This window comes from Dreissena polymorpha, chromosome 1, assembly GCF_020536995.1.
Source record: "Dreissena polymorpha isolate Duluth1 chromosome 1, UMN_Dpol_1.0, whole genome shotgun sequence".
In the NCBI taxonomy this organism is placed as follows: domain Eukaryota; kingdom Metazoa; phylum Mollusca; class Bivalvia; order Myida; family Dreissenidae; genus Dreissena; species Dreissena polymorpha.
In genome coordinates this window covers 197,079,018-197,095,460 of record NC_068355.1, presented here as the reverse complement: position 1 = coordinate 197,095,460, position 16,443 = coordinate 197,079,018, and the positions used below count along the sequence as shown (strand labels likewise).

The following is a 16,443-nucleotide window of genomic DNA, read 5'->3' as shown; positions in this document are numbered from 1 at the left end:
CTTGTTTTAACGTTATATGAAAAATGAAACCGGTTTCTCAATCAATATGTCTACCGAATTTCGAAAGAAGATTTACCTAATTCACGAGCAACTTAATATATACCATACCCAAAAAACATAACAACAGTTAACGTGTGGTTATTATGTCAACATATTTATTATAATACATTAATTGTATTCGTAGTTTCATTTATTGATAGCAAATTTTGTGTTAAGGAACGATTAACGTATTCGCTTTTCAGACCGAATAATGAACTGATATGTCCGTTTTAAATAACTACATTATACAAAGCTTATCACACAGCTATGAACAATAGTTTATATGTAGCTAAATTATACAAACATTGTTCTAACACGTGACTACTTAATATGGTTTATTTACACCCAATGTTCTTGTTTACGACTGAATTACAGTAATTAAAATATACCTTATAGCAAAATATATCTGCTTTCCTTATTCAAACCGTTTAAGGAACTGTCATATCCTTTTAACATTAATCATTCATAGTAATGATTATTCAAACTGTATAACATAACTAAAAAAATCATGTCATTAAATTTAATAAGGGACTGGTTTTACCTTAATAACTTATACATAAACATTTACGAATTAATGAAAATAATTTAACATAAAGCTAGGGTGTCAACATTAATATCCTAAATATTTCCAATTCGTTTTGTTTTCCAGTCATTCAGTTTCTTTTCCAAAAGTTGCTGAACATGGGATCTGTATTTGTTTTTTAAATTTGTCTGATATTAATTTACATGTAGTCATGATTGTTAGATATATTGATATATTCTAACACATTTTTACACATATTGCTTAATTAAGAATGTAAATTCTTATTTCGGGGTGGCATGTTGAACAACACCCGGTTTCGTTTTTTTAAAAATCAAATGCAATATAAAACAAGGCATGTTCGAACTTAAATAATACTTTTACATTTTCCTAACTGTTCATGATATCTATAAAAACCGTCTGTAGCATTGATAACAGAGTCTTTATTTTAACACATTCCACTTATTTTTATCAGAATATATCCAGTTCAACTCGCGGGTGAATACTGATCAATGTACCCATTTATTATTCTATTAAATATATTTCAACTGCTATTTAGTCATTATTTATCGTTTGTTTCAGATATGTAATACGGAACAAATAACTCATTTCTAATTAAAACCGAACAATGAAATGGTACACGCTCAATAAGAAAATGCATATCCATGTTCACATTTCCCATTTTTTGTAGTCAGGAATATGTAGTTATGATTTCTACAAAATACCTACGCAAGTATTATTAGTTCATGTTACTGTTACTATTATTCTCGGCCGGATTTGAAATAAGGATTGAATACTTTACTAAATCCATAATATGAACTGCTTCGACCATCCGAATGTGTATACATGTATTAATGGTTTAAACAAATAAATATATGATGACAATTGTATCGTGTTAGTGGTGGCTTTGGCATTGGAGATGGCGGCAGAGGCGGTGGTTGTGGTGAGAATACAATGTACTGGCAATAATGGTGACGGATGTTGTGGTGTTGGCATGGTGGCGGTTGTATTGATCGTGGCGGTGGTTGCGGTGGTTGCGATGGTGGTAGTATTAGCGTTGGTAGTGGTGATGGTGGCGGTAGTTGCGACTGTGGTGGTGGTAGTGGCAAAAGTTGCTATGTTTTTGTTGGTGGTTACGACTTAACATGATGGATTCCGATGTTTCTGATGATGACAGTGATGTATCAAAGTTTTGTGTTGATGGGTTGAAAATTATAGAAACATTAAAATATAAATATGATTCAGGTTGTCGTGGGGATGACGATAATGGTGATTATTAATATCGATTATGCTGATAATATAATTCTAGCCGAGGAAATTGTGATGCTGAAGATACTGACGACGATGTTGATGATCATTATGATGATTATATTGATGATCATGGTGAGAACTAGGACGATACCAAAAGGGTTGTAATACTGCTGATTATAATGTAGATGGTGGTGCTGCTGCTGGTGTTGTTTCTGTATTATGGCATTAATCAAGAACATTTTACTTTTTATAAACTGTTTGAGTCACTGTCAAGTGTTAGTGGTTGCTTTTACGTTTGACGAAATTGGCAACACTCAGTTATTAAATTCAACTCAACCGGTAAATAATTGATATGCTCCAAATACGTAACATTCTCCAAATAAGTTGTTTTTTGTATTTTCTTCACGACATAAGTTTCCTAAGACATGTCAAGTATTTGGTATCCTGACACCTACCATGGGCTATGTTATCGGTTCATTGGTTCACACATCGATTTAAGCCATTATCTTACCCTAGCAAACATCTTCTAATAGTGAATAGTTCTTTTGCGACTGAACAATTAGACGGTAAATACACATTCTGGAACGCCCCTATAATAGAATATTCGCTAGAAGTAGATGCCATCAAGTTCATCATCAACCTTATGCTCAACCTCATCATTTTGTTCTTCATCGTTCAACGAATCATTAATGGGCGAGTCTATTCTATTATCTGAGCAGCGGAAAAATATAATGAGTTGAATGCATGTGAACATGATGTAGTGAAAATAAACCCGTTGAACAATGAAAATAACAAATTACAAACTGTTTGAAGCAATGCAAAATATTGCTATGTTTTTTAATAAGGAATAGCTCCTCTGAAAGTAAGAGAATATACACGGCGAATAATACGAACAACAATATTCATGCAATTGATGGGTCGTATTTACAGCTCCATGCATCATATGGTAACTATGCTGATGAAGTCAGGTTCACGTTATGATTAATCAAAATAAGCTTTTGATGTACGTTTTTTATTCACAGTCCCCATGTTTCCTTGGTCAAACGTCCCAATACAAGAATTTTCCTCGAACATGTTCTAATACGTTCGTTTACGGTATACAGCCGAGGAAGTTACGTGCCGTATAAATTCTTGTCGCGTGCGATAATTTAGTGTAGCTTTCATTGTCCAAAAGAACGAAACAATAGTTTTCCCGGACTAGGGACTAGTACGTTCTTTAAGAAAACTAAGGCGGCTTTTCAACTGATGCAATCACTTTCCGTTTAAATGAAACTTGTGCACGTGACTAGTCTTGCAATTTATTAAAAACGTTTGTTTTCATATTAAATTATAATGGTCATGTTTACGTTAACAGATGCCATATATACGAGTTTCCCGACTCTAGACTAACACGTTCTTGCAGAGTACATATCAACTTATCATGTTGATAGATTGCCGTCTAAATTTATCACTTGCATGCGATTCGTAATCGAGTTTAGTGATTGTATTGCATTTAAATGCACATAACCAATATTTTTATTTTCCAAAATTGCAAAACTTAATCTTTCATGGACTTAAATATTTGTGTGAGAACACAAGCAGCTTCCAAGGTCATACAATCACATACCGTCATTATTGCATCTTGTACACATAGCGATTTAACCAATGTTGCGTTCTTGTTTCATAATTTATACCGAAAGTGCTAACCGTTCAGCGTCCAAAAATACACAAGCATGTAAGACGGCGATATAGTCATGTAAAGTGCACATGACCATTCATATAGTTCAGCCAGTGTTTTAACTTTCTTTAAAGTATGGTGCCCATTTTCCAGCGTCCAAACGTAAAAGTAAGCATTTTCCAATAGCATTTTCATTTTCCAAACTGAACAGCACCCTGTCGATGAAAGTTAATTACCAATATTCAACAAATGTGTGTATAATTCGAGAGCAGCCTGATGCCTATCCCTAGATGTTTATATAACAGTATATTTTTATTTTTAAAGCAGCTTATAGACAAAAATAGTCTATAATAAAGAAGTAAAGCGTTGGTTTTGCCAAGGCAAGTGAATTGTCTTTTTTTGGTGAAACTTAACTTTTTTATTCCATTTGTTATCAATTAAACATTCATTTTATGTGTGTCAATACAAACTATGCAGTTATGTATAAATATAAACCGGTACTTGAACATGTTTGCATTTATTATTCTATTTGAAAAGAAAGTACCTTTACTTCTGAAAATACTTGCTTGGGTGAGCAAAAAGAGCGTAGCAATTGCAGCGTTTTATTGCCCGTTTTATTTCATTATTTTCACCTTATGTAGGCGCAAACCACACTTAGCCAAATCATTCTGAGTACGCTTTACCAGGTTCACCTAGTCATCTGGTGAAGATTGTGACGTCAAGCCGTCGTCGACGTAAAAGTTGTTAGTCACAAAGTCGAGCACATAAGGGTTTGATTCTACGTTAGACTTACGAAGGCCGTAAGTTACCTGAGCCAGGGAAGAGCTATTTCCAAAACATGAACACGCATGTGGTAATCTATCAAATCCTTATCTGGATAATTGTATTTGTACCACAAACACCTGAGATAATATCGGTGCTGCTCATCCACTAGAAAGCAATAGAACATCGGTTCTATATATACTGTCACAGGGATGTGCTCTTATCCTAAATCTCATCAAAACTCCTATCAAACCCTTAGTCAGGTCGGGGCCACTTGGCAATACTTTATTCAAAGATGTTCCCTGAAATTCTGCAGAGGAATAAACACACATCGTATTTGATTGGGCTTCTTCGGGTGAAAGACTCCAAAGATAGGCAAGTACCAGCATTCTTGAATTTCCAAATTCTCAACAGTAGACAAATGAGGGGCAATTTATGTATGTCCGTTATCAATTATCTTTGACATGAATTCATGACACAGACCTTTCTTACAGGATTCCTAACAAAGCTTGCATGTAGAAGCCGAGTAGGTTTCAAGGCCAACTGCCGATTATTTGGTAAACGTTATCTTGAAGTCCTGAACGGTAAAGGGGCAATCCAACAACCACTCCTGTCTTTGTGCATAATCATTATCATGATGTCAATAAAGGTTCGATCATCAACCGATAGCGTTTGTTAAATATTGGCCGTCTGGAAAAAGACATGATCATAACTATAACACGAATCCACTAAAAAAAGACTGTATCACAGGGCTTAAACAATGACTTCCTACCTCTAGACAACACCTGGGTCTTATTGACATTTACCTTACTTTAGGCATGAAAATCACCTAGACAAAGTTAACCCACAACCACCCAGACGAGACCAATACGTTGAAATATCACTGGTTGACCTACAATCTGCAATGCACCTTATGTACGTCAATCGCATCCCTACCTATCAGCATAAGTATGTTAGAATTAGGATCATAAGTGAGCAAGAAACTGGCGATATTTGCAAGGTGAGAACTCTGTCTCAATTTATTGGATGTGCGAAGTTCAGACTTGTTAAATGGTATATATGGACATTCAATGACACAAGGTAACCTGTAAGAAACAATGTCATGAAACAGAAGGTACAATAAATTGTGTACAATAACGACCTTTTGTAACGGATATTCCACTACAAACATTGAAATGAAATGCTTCTTCAGGAAAATCAACATGCAAACTATTGAACCACTCATTCTTTGCCAGCGTCTTATTTGACTGTTCATCTACACAAGCATAAAATTTAAGCTCGTTGACAGGATTACTATCAACAATTACATTTACAAGAACAATTTTCGCACAGGATTTTTAATCTACCTCATTAACAATTGTAAATCTGCTGGTGACTTGTGGTGGACCCACTTTACTGATTTCATTGTTCATACTGTTTCTTCGAGTGGTATCTCCACCTTTCTCTCTATAGGATGTACAAAACGATTCTGAATGCATTAAACCGTCGCTGTTACGATTTGAACACGCCACCGTATTTGAACACTCTTGAACACTGTAGTTCGGTTTCAGACATTTAAATCTCAGGCCTCTGTCCTTAACAAATTGTTTCCTATCACTGTAGGTGCTGTTCGCAGACATGGATCGTTACGAATAGTAGCCTAACTCATATGATTTCCACAAAGGCAGTGAATGGAAGGAAACTAACGATATGTTTCTTCTTGTAATCGTTGGCCTTGGCTGCTCACCGTTCTTGAACATTTGTTGGAAGCTTGGCTAGTATAGGTGCTAAGCCAATCGAGGAATCATATAACGATATAGCCGTTGATAAACCTTCTTTGTCTTCTTTCAAGGCAAGTATTTCATTCAGCAAGTCACTAAGCTCATACCATTTATGTGAGTCTGTGTAGGTCGGTCGAGAGAATGATTCAAGTCGCCTTGTGAATGATTGGTGGACAATCTCCGCTTTTCCATAACGTTCATTAAGTCGAGACGAGACCAAAGTTCCTCGCATGCTAAAACTGGATCTCTTCGGTACGATGATCTCAAGCTTACTGCATGCTAGCGAGAACTTGGCCCCAGCAACTTCACAGCCAAATCCAATTCCTCGGAAGCGCTTGTATCCATCTCGAACATCACATTCTTGAAACTCGTTTTCCAGGATTGATAAGACTCCGCTTTTTTTACTAAATATAGTCAGTCGCGAGATAGCCAAGTCTTTTTTAAAGAGGAATTTGCACATTTTGTCTCCAATATTATAGTCAGACACTGTGGGTTTGTTTGTGGATTTATTGATGTAATCTTGAATTAGATCGTCAGGCTTTACAACAGGCAAAGTTTGCCATTTGAATTTAACGTCTGGTTCAACATGACCATCTGACCCATCAGAGCCGTCGACATCTTGCTCTTGTACTAACTTTACTTCCGCAGCCGCAGTTTCGAAAGCCTTTTGCTGAGAAAGAACTTAGAGATTCGCTTCTAATTCTGCGTTCTGTTTGCTGCTTCTTGTTGAGTACATGTATATTTCAGCTGTATCTTGGCAGATTCGGCTTCTGCTTGTTTCAATGCAATGTGTTCACTCCTAGAGGATCTCGAACTGTGTGTCTTCACACTACCATGAACAGAGTTTGGTTTTATGCTTGACATGACTTTTTTTTTTCAATATTGATTGATTAATTTCGTCAATATTTTCCAGCGCATGTTACTTTGCTTTTTCCTATAGCAACGCGTTTGTAGTGAGAGCTGATAATTCTGTAAGACTTGCTTCACTTATAACAGATTTTATGTACACTTCAAAGGCGTATTTAATTTTCACGTAACTGTCATAGGTTTCTTGTAATTGCTGTTTAATAAGATTGATTTCACCAACATTACTATCATAAATTAAACTACTTACTTTATCCAAAATTTCAGTCACTTTGCGCAGTGATGCAGAACAGCGCTTTATAAAGTCATCACTTATCTCTTCATAAAGAGCCGTTCCTTTGGTAGATAACGGACAAACAATCCGTGTTCACATCCAATAAACTTCCTTACCTCAGGTTTAATACAGATGAGACTTTAGTGTGACTATTTGAACGTGGATGTAGTTCGATGTCCAGTTCCCCTCTTCTCCACCTGCTACTAGCCAAGTGTAGGCCAATTTTTACTATTCTGTTCTGGAAACAGATAGAGAACCAGGTCGGGTCGAACAAGAATACTGTATGTGGTGGTATCAGTATTTATTCTCACATTCAATTCGTTATTTGGTAAATGCCTGCAAAACAAAACAAAAAGACGTTCAGTTCTTCAGTAAAATACATTAAAAATAATGGATTAAAATAAAAAATACTTTAATTGATTGAAAAGGGTACAACATATAGTATATAACGAAGTTATACACAATTATATAGTTACGAAAGAAAAGCTTTGACAGTTACCCTAACAAAAAGCCTCAAATGGTCGAAAGGGTAGGTACGACGTAATTTTAGTACGAACGATATTTACTGAAAAAACCTGAATGAACGAATATACCTCAAAATAATTACTGCCTTAACAAGATAAAAGCAATATAGCATTGATAGCATGTGGAAAACTTACACCATGCGGGCTATAAACCGGTATAAAAGTCTAAGAAATTGCCTAAATAGCAATGGCGGCAAACGTCTCTAACATGCGTATGTGAACATACACTAAAATACCCAAAGGAAGTAAGCAGCGCAATATTATACGGTTACATATTATCGATGTAGCCAGCACACAGAATACCAAAACAATAGGAAAAATTGAAAATAGAACTGCAAACCAAAATTCATTACAGTGCTTACACTTAAATGGTATATTCAGAAATGTACACACAAATTACCAACGCATCCTTAGATTTTCTAAAATTAAAACAGTATTATTGTGTTTAAATTTGCAAGATTTTGACCAAAAAACGATTACGAAGCAAACTTTGCGTTATATTTTTTTTTAATTTACACTTTTTATTCTTTAAGTGAATTTTGTTAAAACAAAGTCCCCGTTGATGACGATGTGCATATAATTACTAATTGTTGATCGATCAAAGCGTTTGCAATAAATATTTAGAAAACATGTATAATAACATTAATGACAGTAATCTCAATGTAAACACTAGTAAGGTTCATGGGGACTGTATGGTTTTAGAAAGTACAATGATTATTAACATGATAATTATGTTTTATGCACTGCAAAATAGTTCCAGCGTATCATAACGAAACAACCATAAGACCAAGGATTATTTAGAAATTATATCATGCATGATATGTGAAGACATTTGTATTGATGGAATGTGTATTTTCTATTCTGAAATGCAAATAACAAAACCATGAAAAAATTTCAATATCGCAAAGGTTTGTTTGTTAATTTAAAAATGGATGGGTTCTAGACAATCTTTTGATTATTATAATTAAACACCGAGATACTTTCAAAATACATAGAATTTCAGAAAATAAATTACATGTTCCATTACAGGCCTAAAACTATCGATGTATCATATAAAACATGATTGCGTTAATTTTGACAAGAAAACGTAATAATTTTAATGATATATATATATGTTGAGAACATGTTAGTTTTACGGTATTAATTCAACCCTATGTTAAATTAATAAATGATTTATGGTACAATTAACATATTCAGTTTGATTAAATGGTTTTCTCTTATTTATACACACATCCTATCATTATATATAAATATACGATCGTAGTGCGTTTAACAAAACCACCAGCAGACAGGTATACCTCTTTTTTACCAGGGGTACGCTGGAAATCACACTACTGACTTACAACTAGACTTGTCAATTCAATGTTTTTGTAGACATGTATACCTAGTATTTAGCAGGGGCACGCTGGAGATCACTTTACTGGCTTTGATCTAGACTTGTCCATTCAATCTTTTTGTAGACACGTATACCTCTTATTTAGCAGTGGCACGCTGGAGATCACTCTACTGACTTACAACTAGACTTGTACATTCAATGTTTGTGTGTGTTTTCATCTGCTGACTGCATTATCATGACACTTGATTACTTTTGGTGTTCTTTTAATCCAGAAGGTACACTTACGAAACGTGTTACCTGTATAACTTGAATGTGTAATTATAAGAAATTGTTTGCTATTACTTTAGGTACCTGAATCACAGCTATTACCGGTGTTCTTTTAATTGCCAACCGGGTTAATTTGAAATATGTTGAAATATGCTATTTGAATGGTTTATCACATGGCGCTGGTTTATATTTTTTCAGGTTACTTAGGGGCAACCGATTACGCAACATTTCCCGGGCGACGTTCAGGAGCTTGGCAAAACTACGCAGTCTGTGAGTTACAATAGACAAATGATTTTTCGTGAAATAAATGCCGTCCAAATGTCCATGTATACATGTTTTAGTCAATAATATGCTTGATATAATTTATTTATTTAAGATTGTTTTTTCTTGTTGTTTAATTGTCTTATGATTGCACAATTGTTTGGCAAATTATGTGCATAATGCTGTCTATTGATGAAATTGTGAAATATTCGTTATATTGCTAAATTTAGTTTTTTAATATAGACACTTGCTATTCTTTTCCATATAAATACATAAGCAGACGAATGTTAAATAAATTCTAAGCTTATTTAATATATTTGTTAAAGTATTTAGTTGCAGTATAGGTATCGTTCGTTGCTTAAGATTACGATTTGTTTTTGTTACAGAAATTTAGGATCAAATCAACTCGAATCCATAGATGACGGTGCATTTGAAGGAATGCCAGACCTACATGAACTGTAAGAAATGTTCAGTGCTTTAATACAGTACATATTACAAATGTGAAAATATGATTTATAATTTTCAATTTGGTTTATGTATTTCTTCCAGTCGTTTCAATAATGCATAATTTACACAACTTTGATAAAATTAACACATTTCTTAAATAATAATTACCGGTGACAATATTGAAAAACACGTCATTTATAAAAACTCATTTAATATGTCTAACAATGGTTCAGAATACACATTCTGTAAAGATAGATCAAGATATATCTTCTGGTAAGATACCCATTCGTACTTCATTGTATCCATATTGTGTACAAAACTACACTCCAAATCTAGCAAATGTAATACAATCTTCGTTTTTCAAGAACTTGGATTTGGTTCCGTTTGAATAGTTGAATATTATTTGGTTGAATTCCAAACGTGTTTAGCGATATATGTTTGAATTATATATATATATATAAATAAATAAATAAATAAATAAATATATTTATATATAAATATATAAATATATATATTTATATATATGTATATATATATATATATATATATATATATATATTTATATCTGACATTTAAGATTGTATTGTACAATTGCCTGATATATTGTATTAAGTTACAAAGGGATGCGATTAAAGGCGCGATGCTACACACGATCGTGATTTATGGTGAACACAGTTTGAGGTGCGAATAATTAAACTGCATTACCTCGATACAGCCCACCTGACGATTACTTTCAATGGGAGTACACAATACATGTATGTCAATTTATCCCGGTGAATGTCACGTCTAAAGCCTCCATTTCACTCAAGCAATATATTACATAAATAACTTTATATAATACGCATCATGAAGCTCGATCCGTGGAAATGTTGTATTTTCAGCATTTATTATTGTTACAATTTAGTAATAATTATGCATTTTAGCATTTAAAAGATTTGTGATTGGTTGGTATTTAATTTATGATAAAGTTAAACAAACAATCATATTGTTATACTTCTTGAATTAAAAATAAGGATAAAGTTTCTTTTCCTTATTTAGCGGCGAAACAACTACCCAAGTATTGATAAATAAATGAAAATAAAACATGTTTTAGAATAAATGGTTCATTTTTCGAACAACATTGATTGTCAAAGTTATCGGGTACAGTTGTATACATCTTCAACAGTATTCAAATTGCAACATACCCGTTTTTATATACTGTTTATCTTTTTTATCTACTGAAACTTTCCTATTATTTTATGAGTTGCGTGGTCATTAGTTATGATAATATTTAATGTGATTATATTTTTGTTACATAGAACATGTATTTGGCGAGATTTCCCGAGTTTTGTAAGTACCAAGACGCCTACTAATGAAACAGCAACGTGTCATTTAAAGTTAATAGTTTATCTTATTTAAAAACGTGATGCGAACGTTATCAATACTTTACTTTCTCTTCTTTTTAAGAACTAAAATCATCATATATGTGCCTTTTTTTTCGAAATTTAAACACGATGTGCACTATCACTAATCAATGAAAAATCATGTGTAGTCTGTGTATAGGTTTAAGACTTTCTTAATAAAGTTTTTTTGGAGAGGAAAAGCAACGGTCAAAAACGAACGCCATCGAAATAACAAAATCTTAATTAAAGAAAAAGCTTAAATATTCGACTTTTTAAAATTACATATAAACATACGTATTGATCACTAAATTATATATACATATAGAGAATATTACAATAAAATAGTTAAATTAAATATGAAGAATTTTGGAAACGAATTTCTAATTTCTCAACATCACATATTCAATGAGTGTGATGAAACACATTAGACAATTAACATCGTTAAATATATATATTCGATTACTATATAAGACAATTTCGAATTAAGAGGCAACAACACAAAATTCTAAATTTTATTGAGCTTATATTTGTTATTATTTATGTGGTAACATTTAACTGATTATTGTTGATTACTATCAAACCAGTAACTAAGCTTAGCTGGCGATTTCTAAAACTCCATGAACTGTGTTCTTCTGACGATAGCGCGTGTCTGTATTTCTGCAAACACAGTATTTAGAGTAAAGACAAATAACTAATCGCCAAATATTGAATATGTAGTGGATATGATGTCCGCCTAGCGACCGGGAGGCCGATGTTTCGATCGCTATTAGGGGTGTGGGCGGTTTGTTTTTTCCTGCCTCTGTTGCAAACATTGACCAAATAAAGCCGGGTCGAATACATGTCCCTATATCCTATCGACAGGAAAGTGTATGCCTACGCACGCTATGACGATTACCATGCTATTTAGCCTGTCTCTGTTGCAAACATTGACCAAATAAAGCAGGGTCGAATAAATTGTCCTATCTCCGGTCAACAGGAAGTAGTGTATTCCTACGCACACTGTGACGATTCACATGTTCTAAAATCTGACCTTAGAACTTTATTCGGCGCATCATGAATTGTATCGTTATATTATATATCATCATTTTTTTCTTCTTTAAAATATATTACAGAACCGATTTTCCGTATTTATCATTTTAATTTACTTGATTACGAAATGTATGACGTATCTAGTTTGACGTCATTTCTCAGACAAAAGATACTAGTTTCTCTCAGGACTTTATGGACAATAAGTTTGACGTGGTGGTTTTTAGAGTATTTTAAAATTATTTTTAAAGCATCGAACGAATCATATATGTATTTCGGATCGTGTGTTTGTCATTCATAATTGTTTACGTCGATAGGAATAAAATAATTCGCTACGGCAGGATTACGATTTTGTAAATCAGGTTTTCGGTCAGAGTGGTTAGCATTCGATGCAGACGCTATCAAATTACAATGTGGTTTAAAATACATTGCGATAATAGGGATGGACAAAAAATGGATTTTGACAAAGGGATGGAAGAACAGATAATGGATGTGTATTTCGTTGTACATTTATTGTTAAAGCAATATATTTAAGTTGCAATTAAGGTAAATAAAATTTAGTTAATGTTGTGCTGCTGCATTTCTCTTTTCATTGTTAACGAAGAAGAATATCACATTATCAATTTGTTTTTTTTTATTTCTTCTCATATTTTCAATAGGAAAGTATTAAAAGGAACTGTTTAAAGTGGAACAATTTTTTACTTGACACAATCGGTAGTTACTCGGTCGCCTGAAATGTTGTGAACATGTAGGAGGCTCGACAAGAATAATTATATTGTTATGTCAATTTATCATTTGTCTTTGATAAAATGTGTCAACGGCATGAAGCAGGATACATATATTTCATGGTTGGTGCCGAGATGGAGAACGTTTTTTCGGTTCGGCCCGAAAAAGAAAAAATAGGGCTCGCTTAAGCTCGCTCTATTTTCTTTGTCTAAGCCACTCCTGATAAACTTTATCCGGCTCGGTATCAACCATGTATTCTCTATATATTCCCAAAAAGACAATCAGTACTGGTTCTACTAAAAATGGACTCCAGAAGGTTTCAATAAGCGTTTGGCTCTCAATACAATCGAACTTAAATATATATGTTCAACCTCAATTGTGCATACACAATCATAAATTTAATACCACACATATATAAAGTTAAAGTGCTTTTAAAAATTGTACGACCGACTGACTACAACAAAATTATAATAGCATATATTCATGAATCAACTACGTTTACGACAATTACTGTACGTAACTCTATTATTTTTATTATTTGCAATTGCTTAAAACTTGGAATTTTAAGTTATCGTGATCCAGTTCAAAAGCTTGCTTAAACGCAATAAGTTACGGAATCAATCAGCAAATACATGAAACGCTGTTTCCGTTTTTTAAATTTGGCCTACGTACAAAAATCATATTTAAAAATATTTTGTATATATGTTTATGTGACGTTTTCCTGCCCGTTCATTTGAACGTAATACTTAAGGCTTTTTCAAGTTAGTAATTGTTTACATATATTAAAAGCATTAAGGAGAACAATCTCATACTTTATTTGTATCTATAAAGGGATAAATAAAGTGCTGATAAAACATTCAAATTACACGTTGAGCCTGGACATAATCTACAGAAAGCTATTTAAAATGACCTGCTACACTGCTCTTTTAATACCTTTATTCGCTTAAAGTATTTAATAACACTATCATAATACAACATGTGTTGCTTATAAATAGAATAATACATACATCATTTTTGTTTGATTTGGGGTACAAAGAAAGGTATTCGAAATTATGATTGTAGTTTGCTGGTACATTATTATTTGATTATTTTACTGTCCTACCAGACATGCGATTTCTGTAAACAAAGGATCATGTGTTCGAATAAAAATGCCATGATTGCATGCAGGTCATTTTTAATATGCATAACGTATATATTCTAATTATTCTGGTATTTGATGTAAAATCATTAAAAACAAGAAAACCAGGAAAAGCGCACATTGCGCAACATTGTGTACCGTGATGCAACTTGCTTAAGTAATAATCACTTAAGTTTGTGTTTTTTTTTTAGTTTAATAGAAGTAAATCAGCATCACAGGTGTTTTCGTACTCTGCAAGTCTGTTTTAGTCCATATTCCAGGAAAAAGTTTGCTTTTGCCTTTTGGAGATTTAACATTATTGCTGTACTTTACAATTTAAATAAAGACGTCGCAATTTAATTTGATAAATAGACACGTGCAGGAGATGTATTTAAACGTTATTATATAAGATTGTAAAATTCTAATGCAATCTACAAGAATGTATATATCTAAAGTCTGGGACAACTCTTGTTTGGAACTTACTACAAGCTACTACAAGCGGGTTTAAGTCCAAACTCCGGTGAAATGTCATGCTTACTTTGCAAACATTAAAAAATACAAACAAAGGCCAAACTTGACGTCACGTGACCTTACTAGCTTAATATGTTATTGTATACTCTTAGATAACTAGTTCGATTATAGTAAATGAGTTATCCGTGTTGAGAGTTTGGACCCTGAAACATTGGCAATGTGCTTAATAAATATAATACAAGAACGCTAAATCAATTACACAACGAAATGTTCAATAAGTTGCAAATATTGATAAATATAAATGAATTATTTTGTCAGACAATCTTTCTTCCTTTTTTCGGTTTGTGTTAGGAATGAGGATCTGGTTGCGGTTCCTGTTTTAACCGGGGAAAGTTAAACGATGAACTGCATTAAAACGCGTAGTAAGATATAAAGGCAAACCTTAAACATTCACGATTATCTGTTTTTGTGATTCCAAACAAACGTAAAATGATACATTCAACTAGTCAGTTCTTAATAGTTTAAAGACCTGCACAGATACTGAATCGTCCCACTTAGTTGTGTAATGTTTTAGCCATTATTCATGGTTTGCGAGTTAATTGCTTAACTTTTCGTAAAATATAATTATATGTGTATGTTCAATTCAAATACTATATACACTACTACGATAATGTTACAAATCAGGTAAAAGAGCGTAAATGAAAATCAACTAATACCGGTGCACCTTCACTAATGCAAATACGTATATATTCTTAATATTAAGAACGTATGTTATACACAGTCCATCATACAAACACTTTAGTCGTATCACTTCGTTCAACAGTACATATAAAGGCATGGAGTTATATACAAAATCAACCATTCTGTTAAGTGTGGTGGAAACAGGTTATCATTATGGTTTTATCGGTATATCATAGAACATGACGAAATGATACATGCAAATATAAATGGCCTAATTGTTAAATATTATTTCCACTGTAAACACTTCATTCTCTGAAATTACAGGAGATATGTTTATACGAATATGTGTGTCATTATTTCAATATAATGTAATCCGTTTCTAAGATTATAGTGTTGGCCAAAAATACCATTTCTACAAATAACAAGATAACTTTTATTGGAAGACGTTTTAATTTACAATTATACATATATTTAATGTTATATGATCTTCTTTACTTGGTTAAAATGTAAAAAATATACTACTATTTGTATATTCCTTTGATACTATACGTACTTAATAATCCTATTGACTTATTAAAACAAATAAAAAGGCGTCGATAGTTATAACTGAATAAATCTAATTCATGTTTTGTTTTATATTAAATAAATTATTGAGTTAATGTTACATTCCTCGATAGCGTGAATCTATTAAGGCAACGGTTTTTCTCAATGGCATAGTCATGCTTCGAATATGACAACTGTGTGTTCAATGTCTGGTTAATGAATTACACACTTCTGAATATTGATTACTCTGCCACTATTTAACGCGAACATGACATTTCATTTTTGTTAAAAATAAAAGTTTTAAATGAAACTCAATTATACACTTTTTATGATTAACTAGAGATAAACATGGTGTGTGCATGGTATAACAATATGAAGTCATCAAACATACTTTGTCGCGGAATGTTAGACGGTAGACTACTCTAAGTGCGTTTAAAAAAAGCATTCTCACAGGGCATTACCGTGTGTCTCGAATGAATAGCAAGACATACTAAGAAAAATATCATTCATTGATGCTCTTCTTAACTCGACAATA

The 16,443-nt window shown here is 32.9% G+C and overlaps 1 protein-coding gene across 1 annotated transcript in view; it reads left to right on the top strand.

Moving 5' to 3' along the window:
* Positions 1-9,453: 9,453 nt before the first annotated feature.
* The window catches only part of LOC127864483 (leucine-rich repeat neuronal protein 3-like), a 144,951-nt gene continuing 137,961 nt past the window's right edge, over positions 9,454-16,443 (top strand). Inside the window, exons 1-2 of the mRNA XM_052404106.1 lie at positions 9,454-9,524; positions 9,902-9,973. Coding sequence (XP_052260066.1) covers positions 9,954-9,973 — 20 coding nt within the window. The 5' untranslated portion in view covers positions 9,454-9,524; positions 9,902-9,953. The remainder of the gene's footprint in view (positions 9,525-9,901; positions 9,974-16,443) is intronic.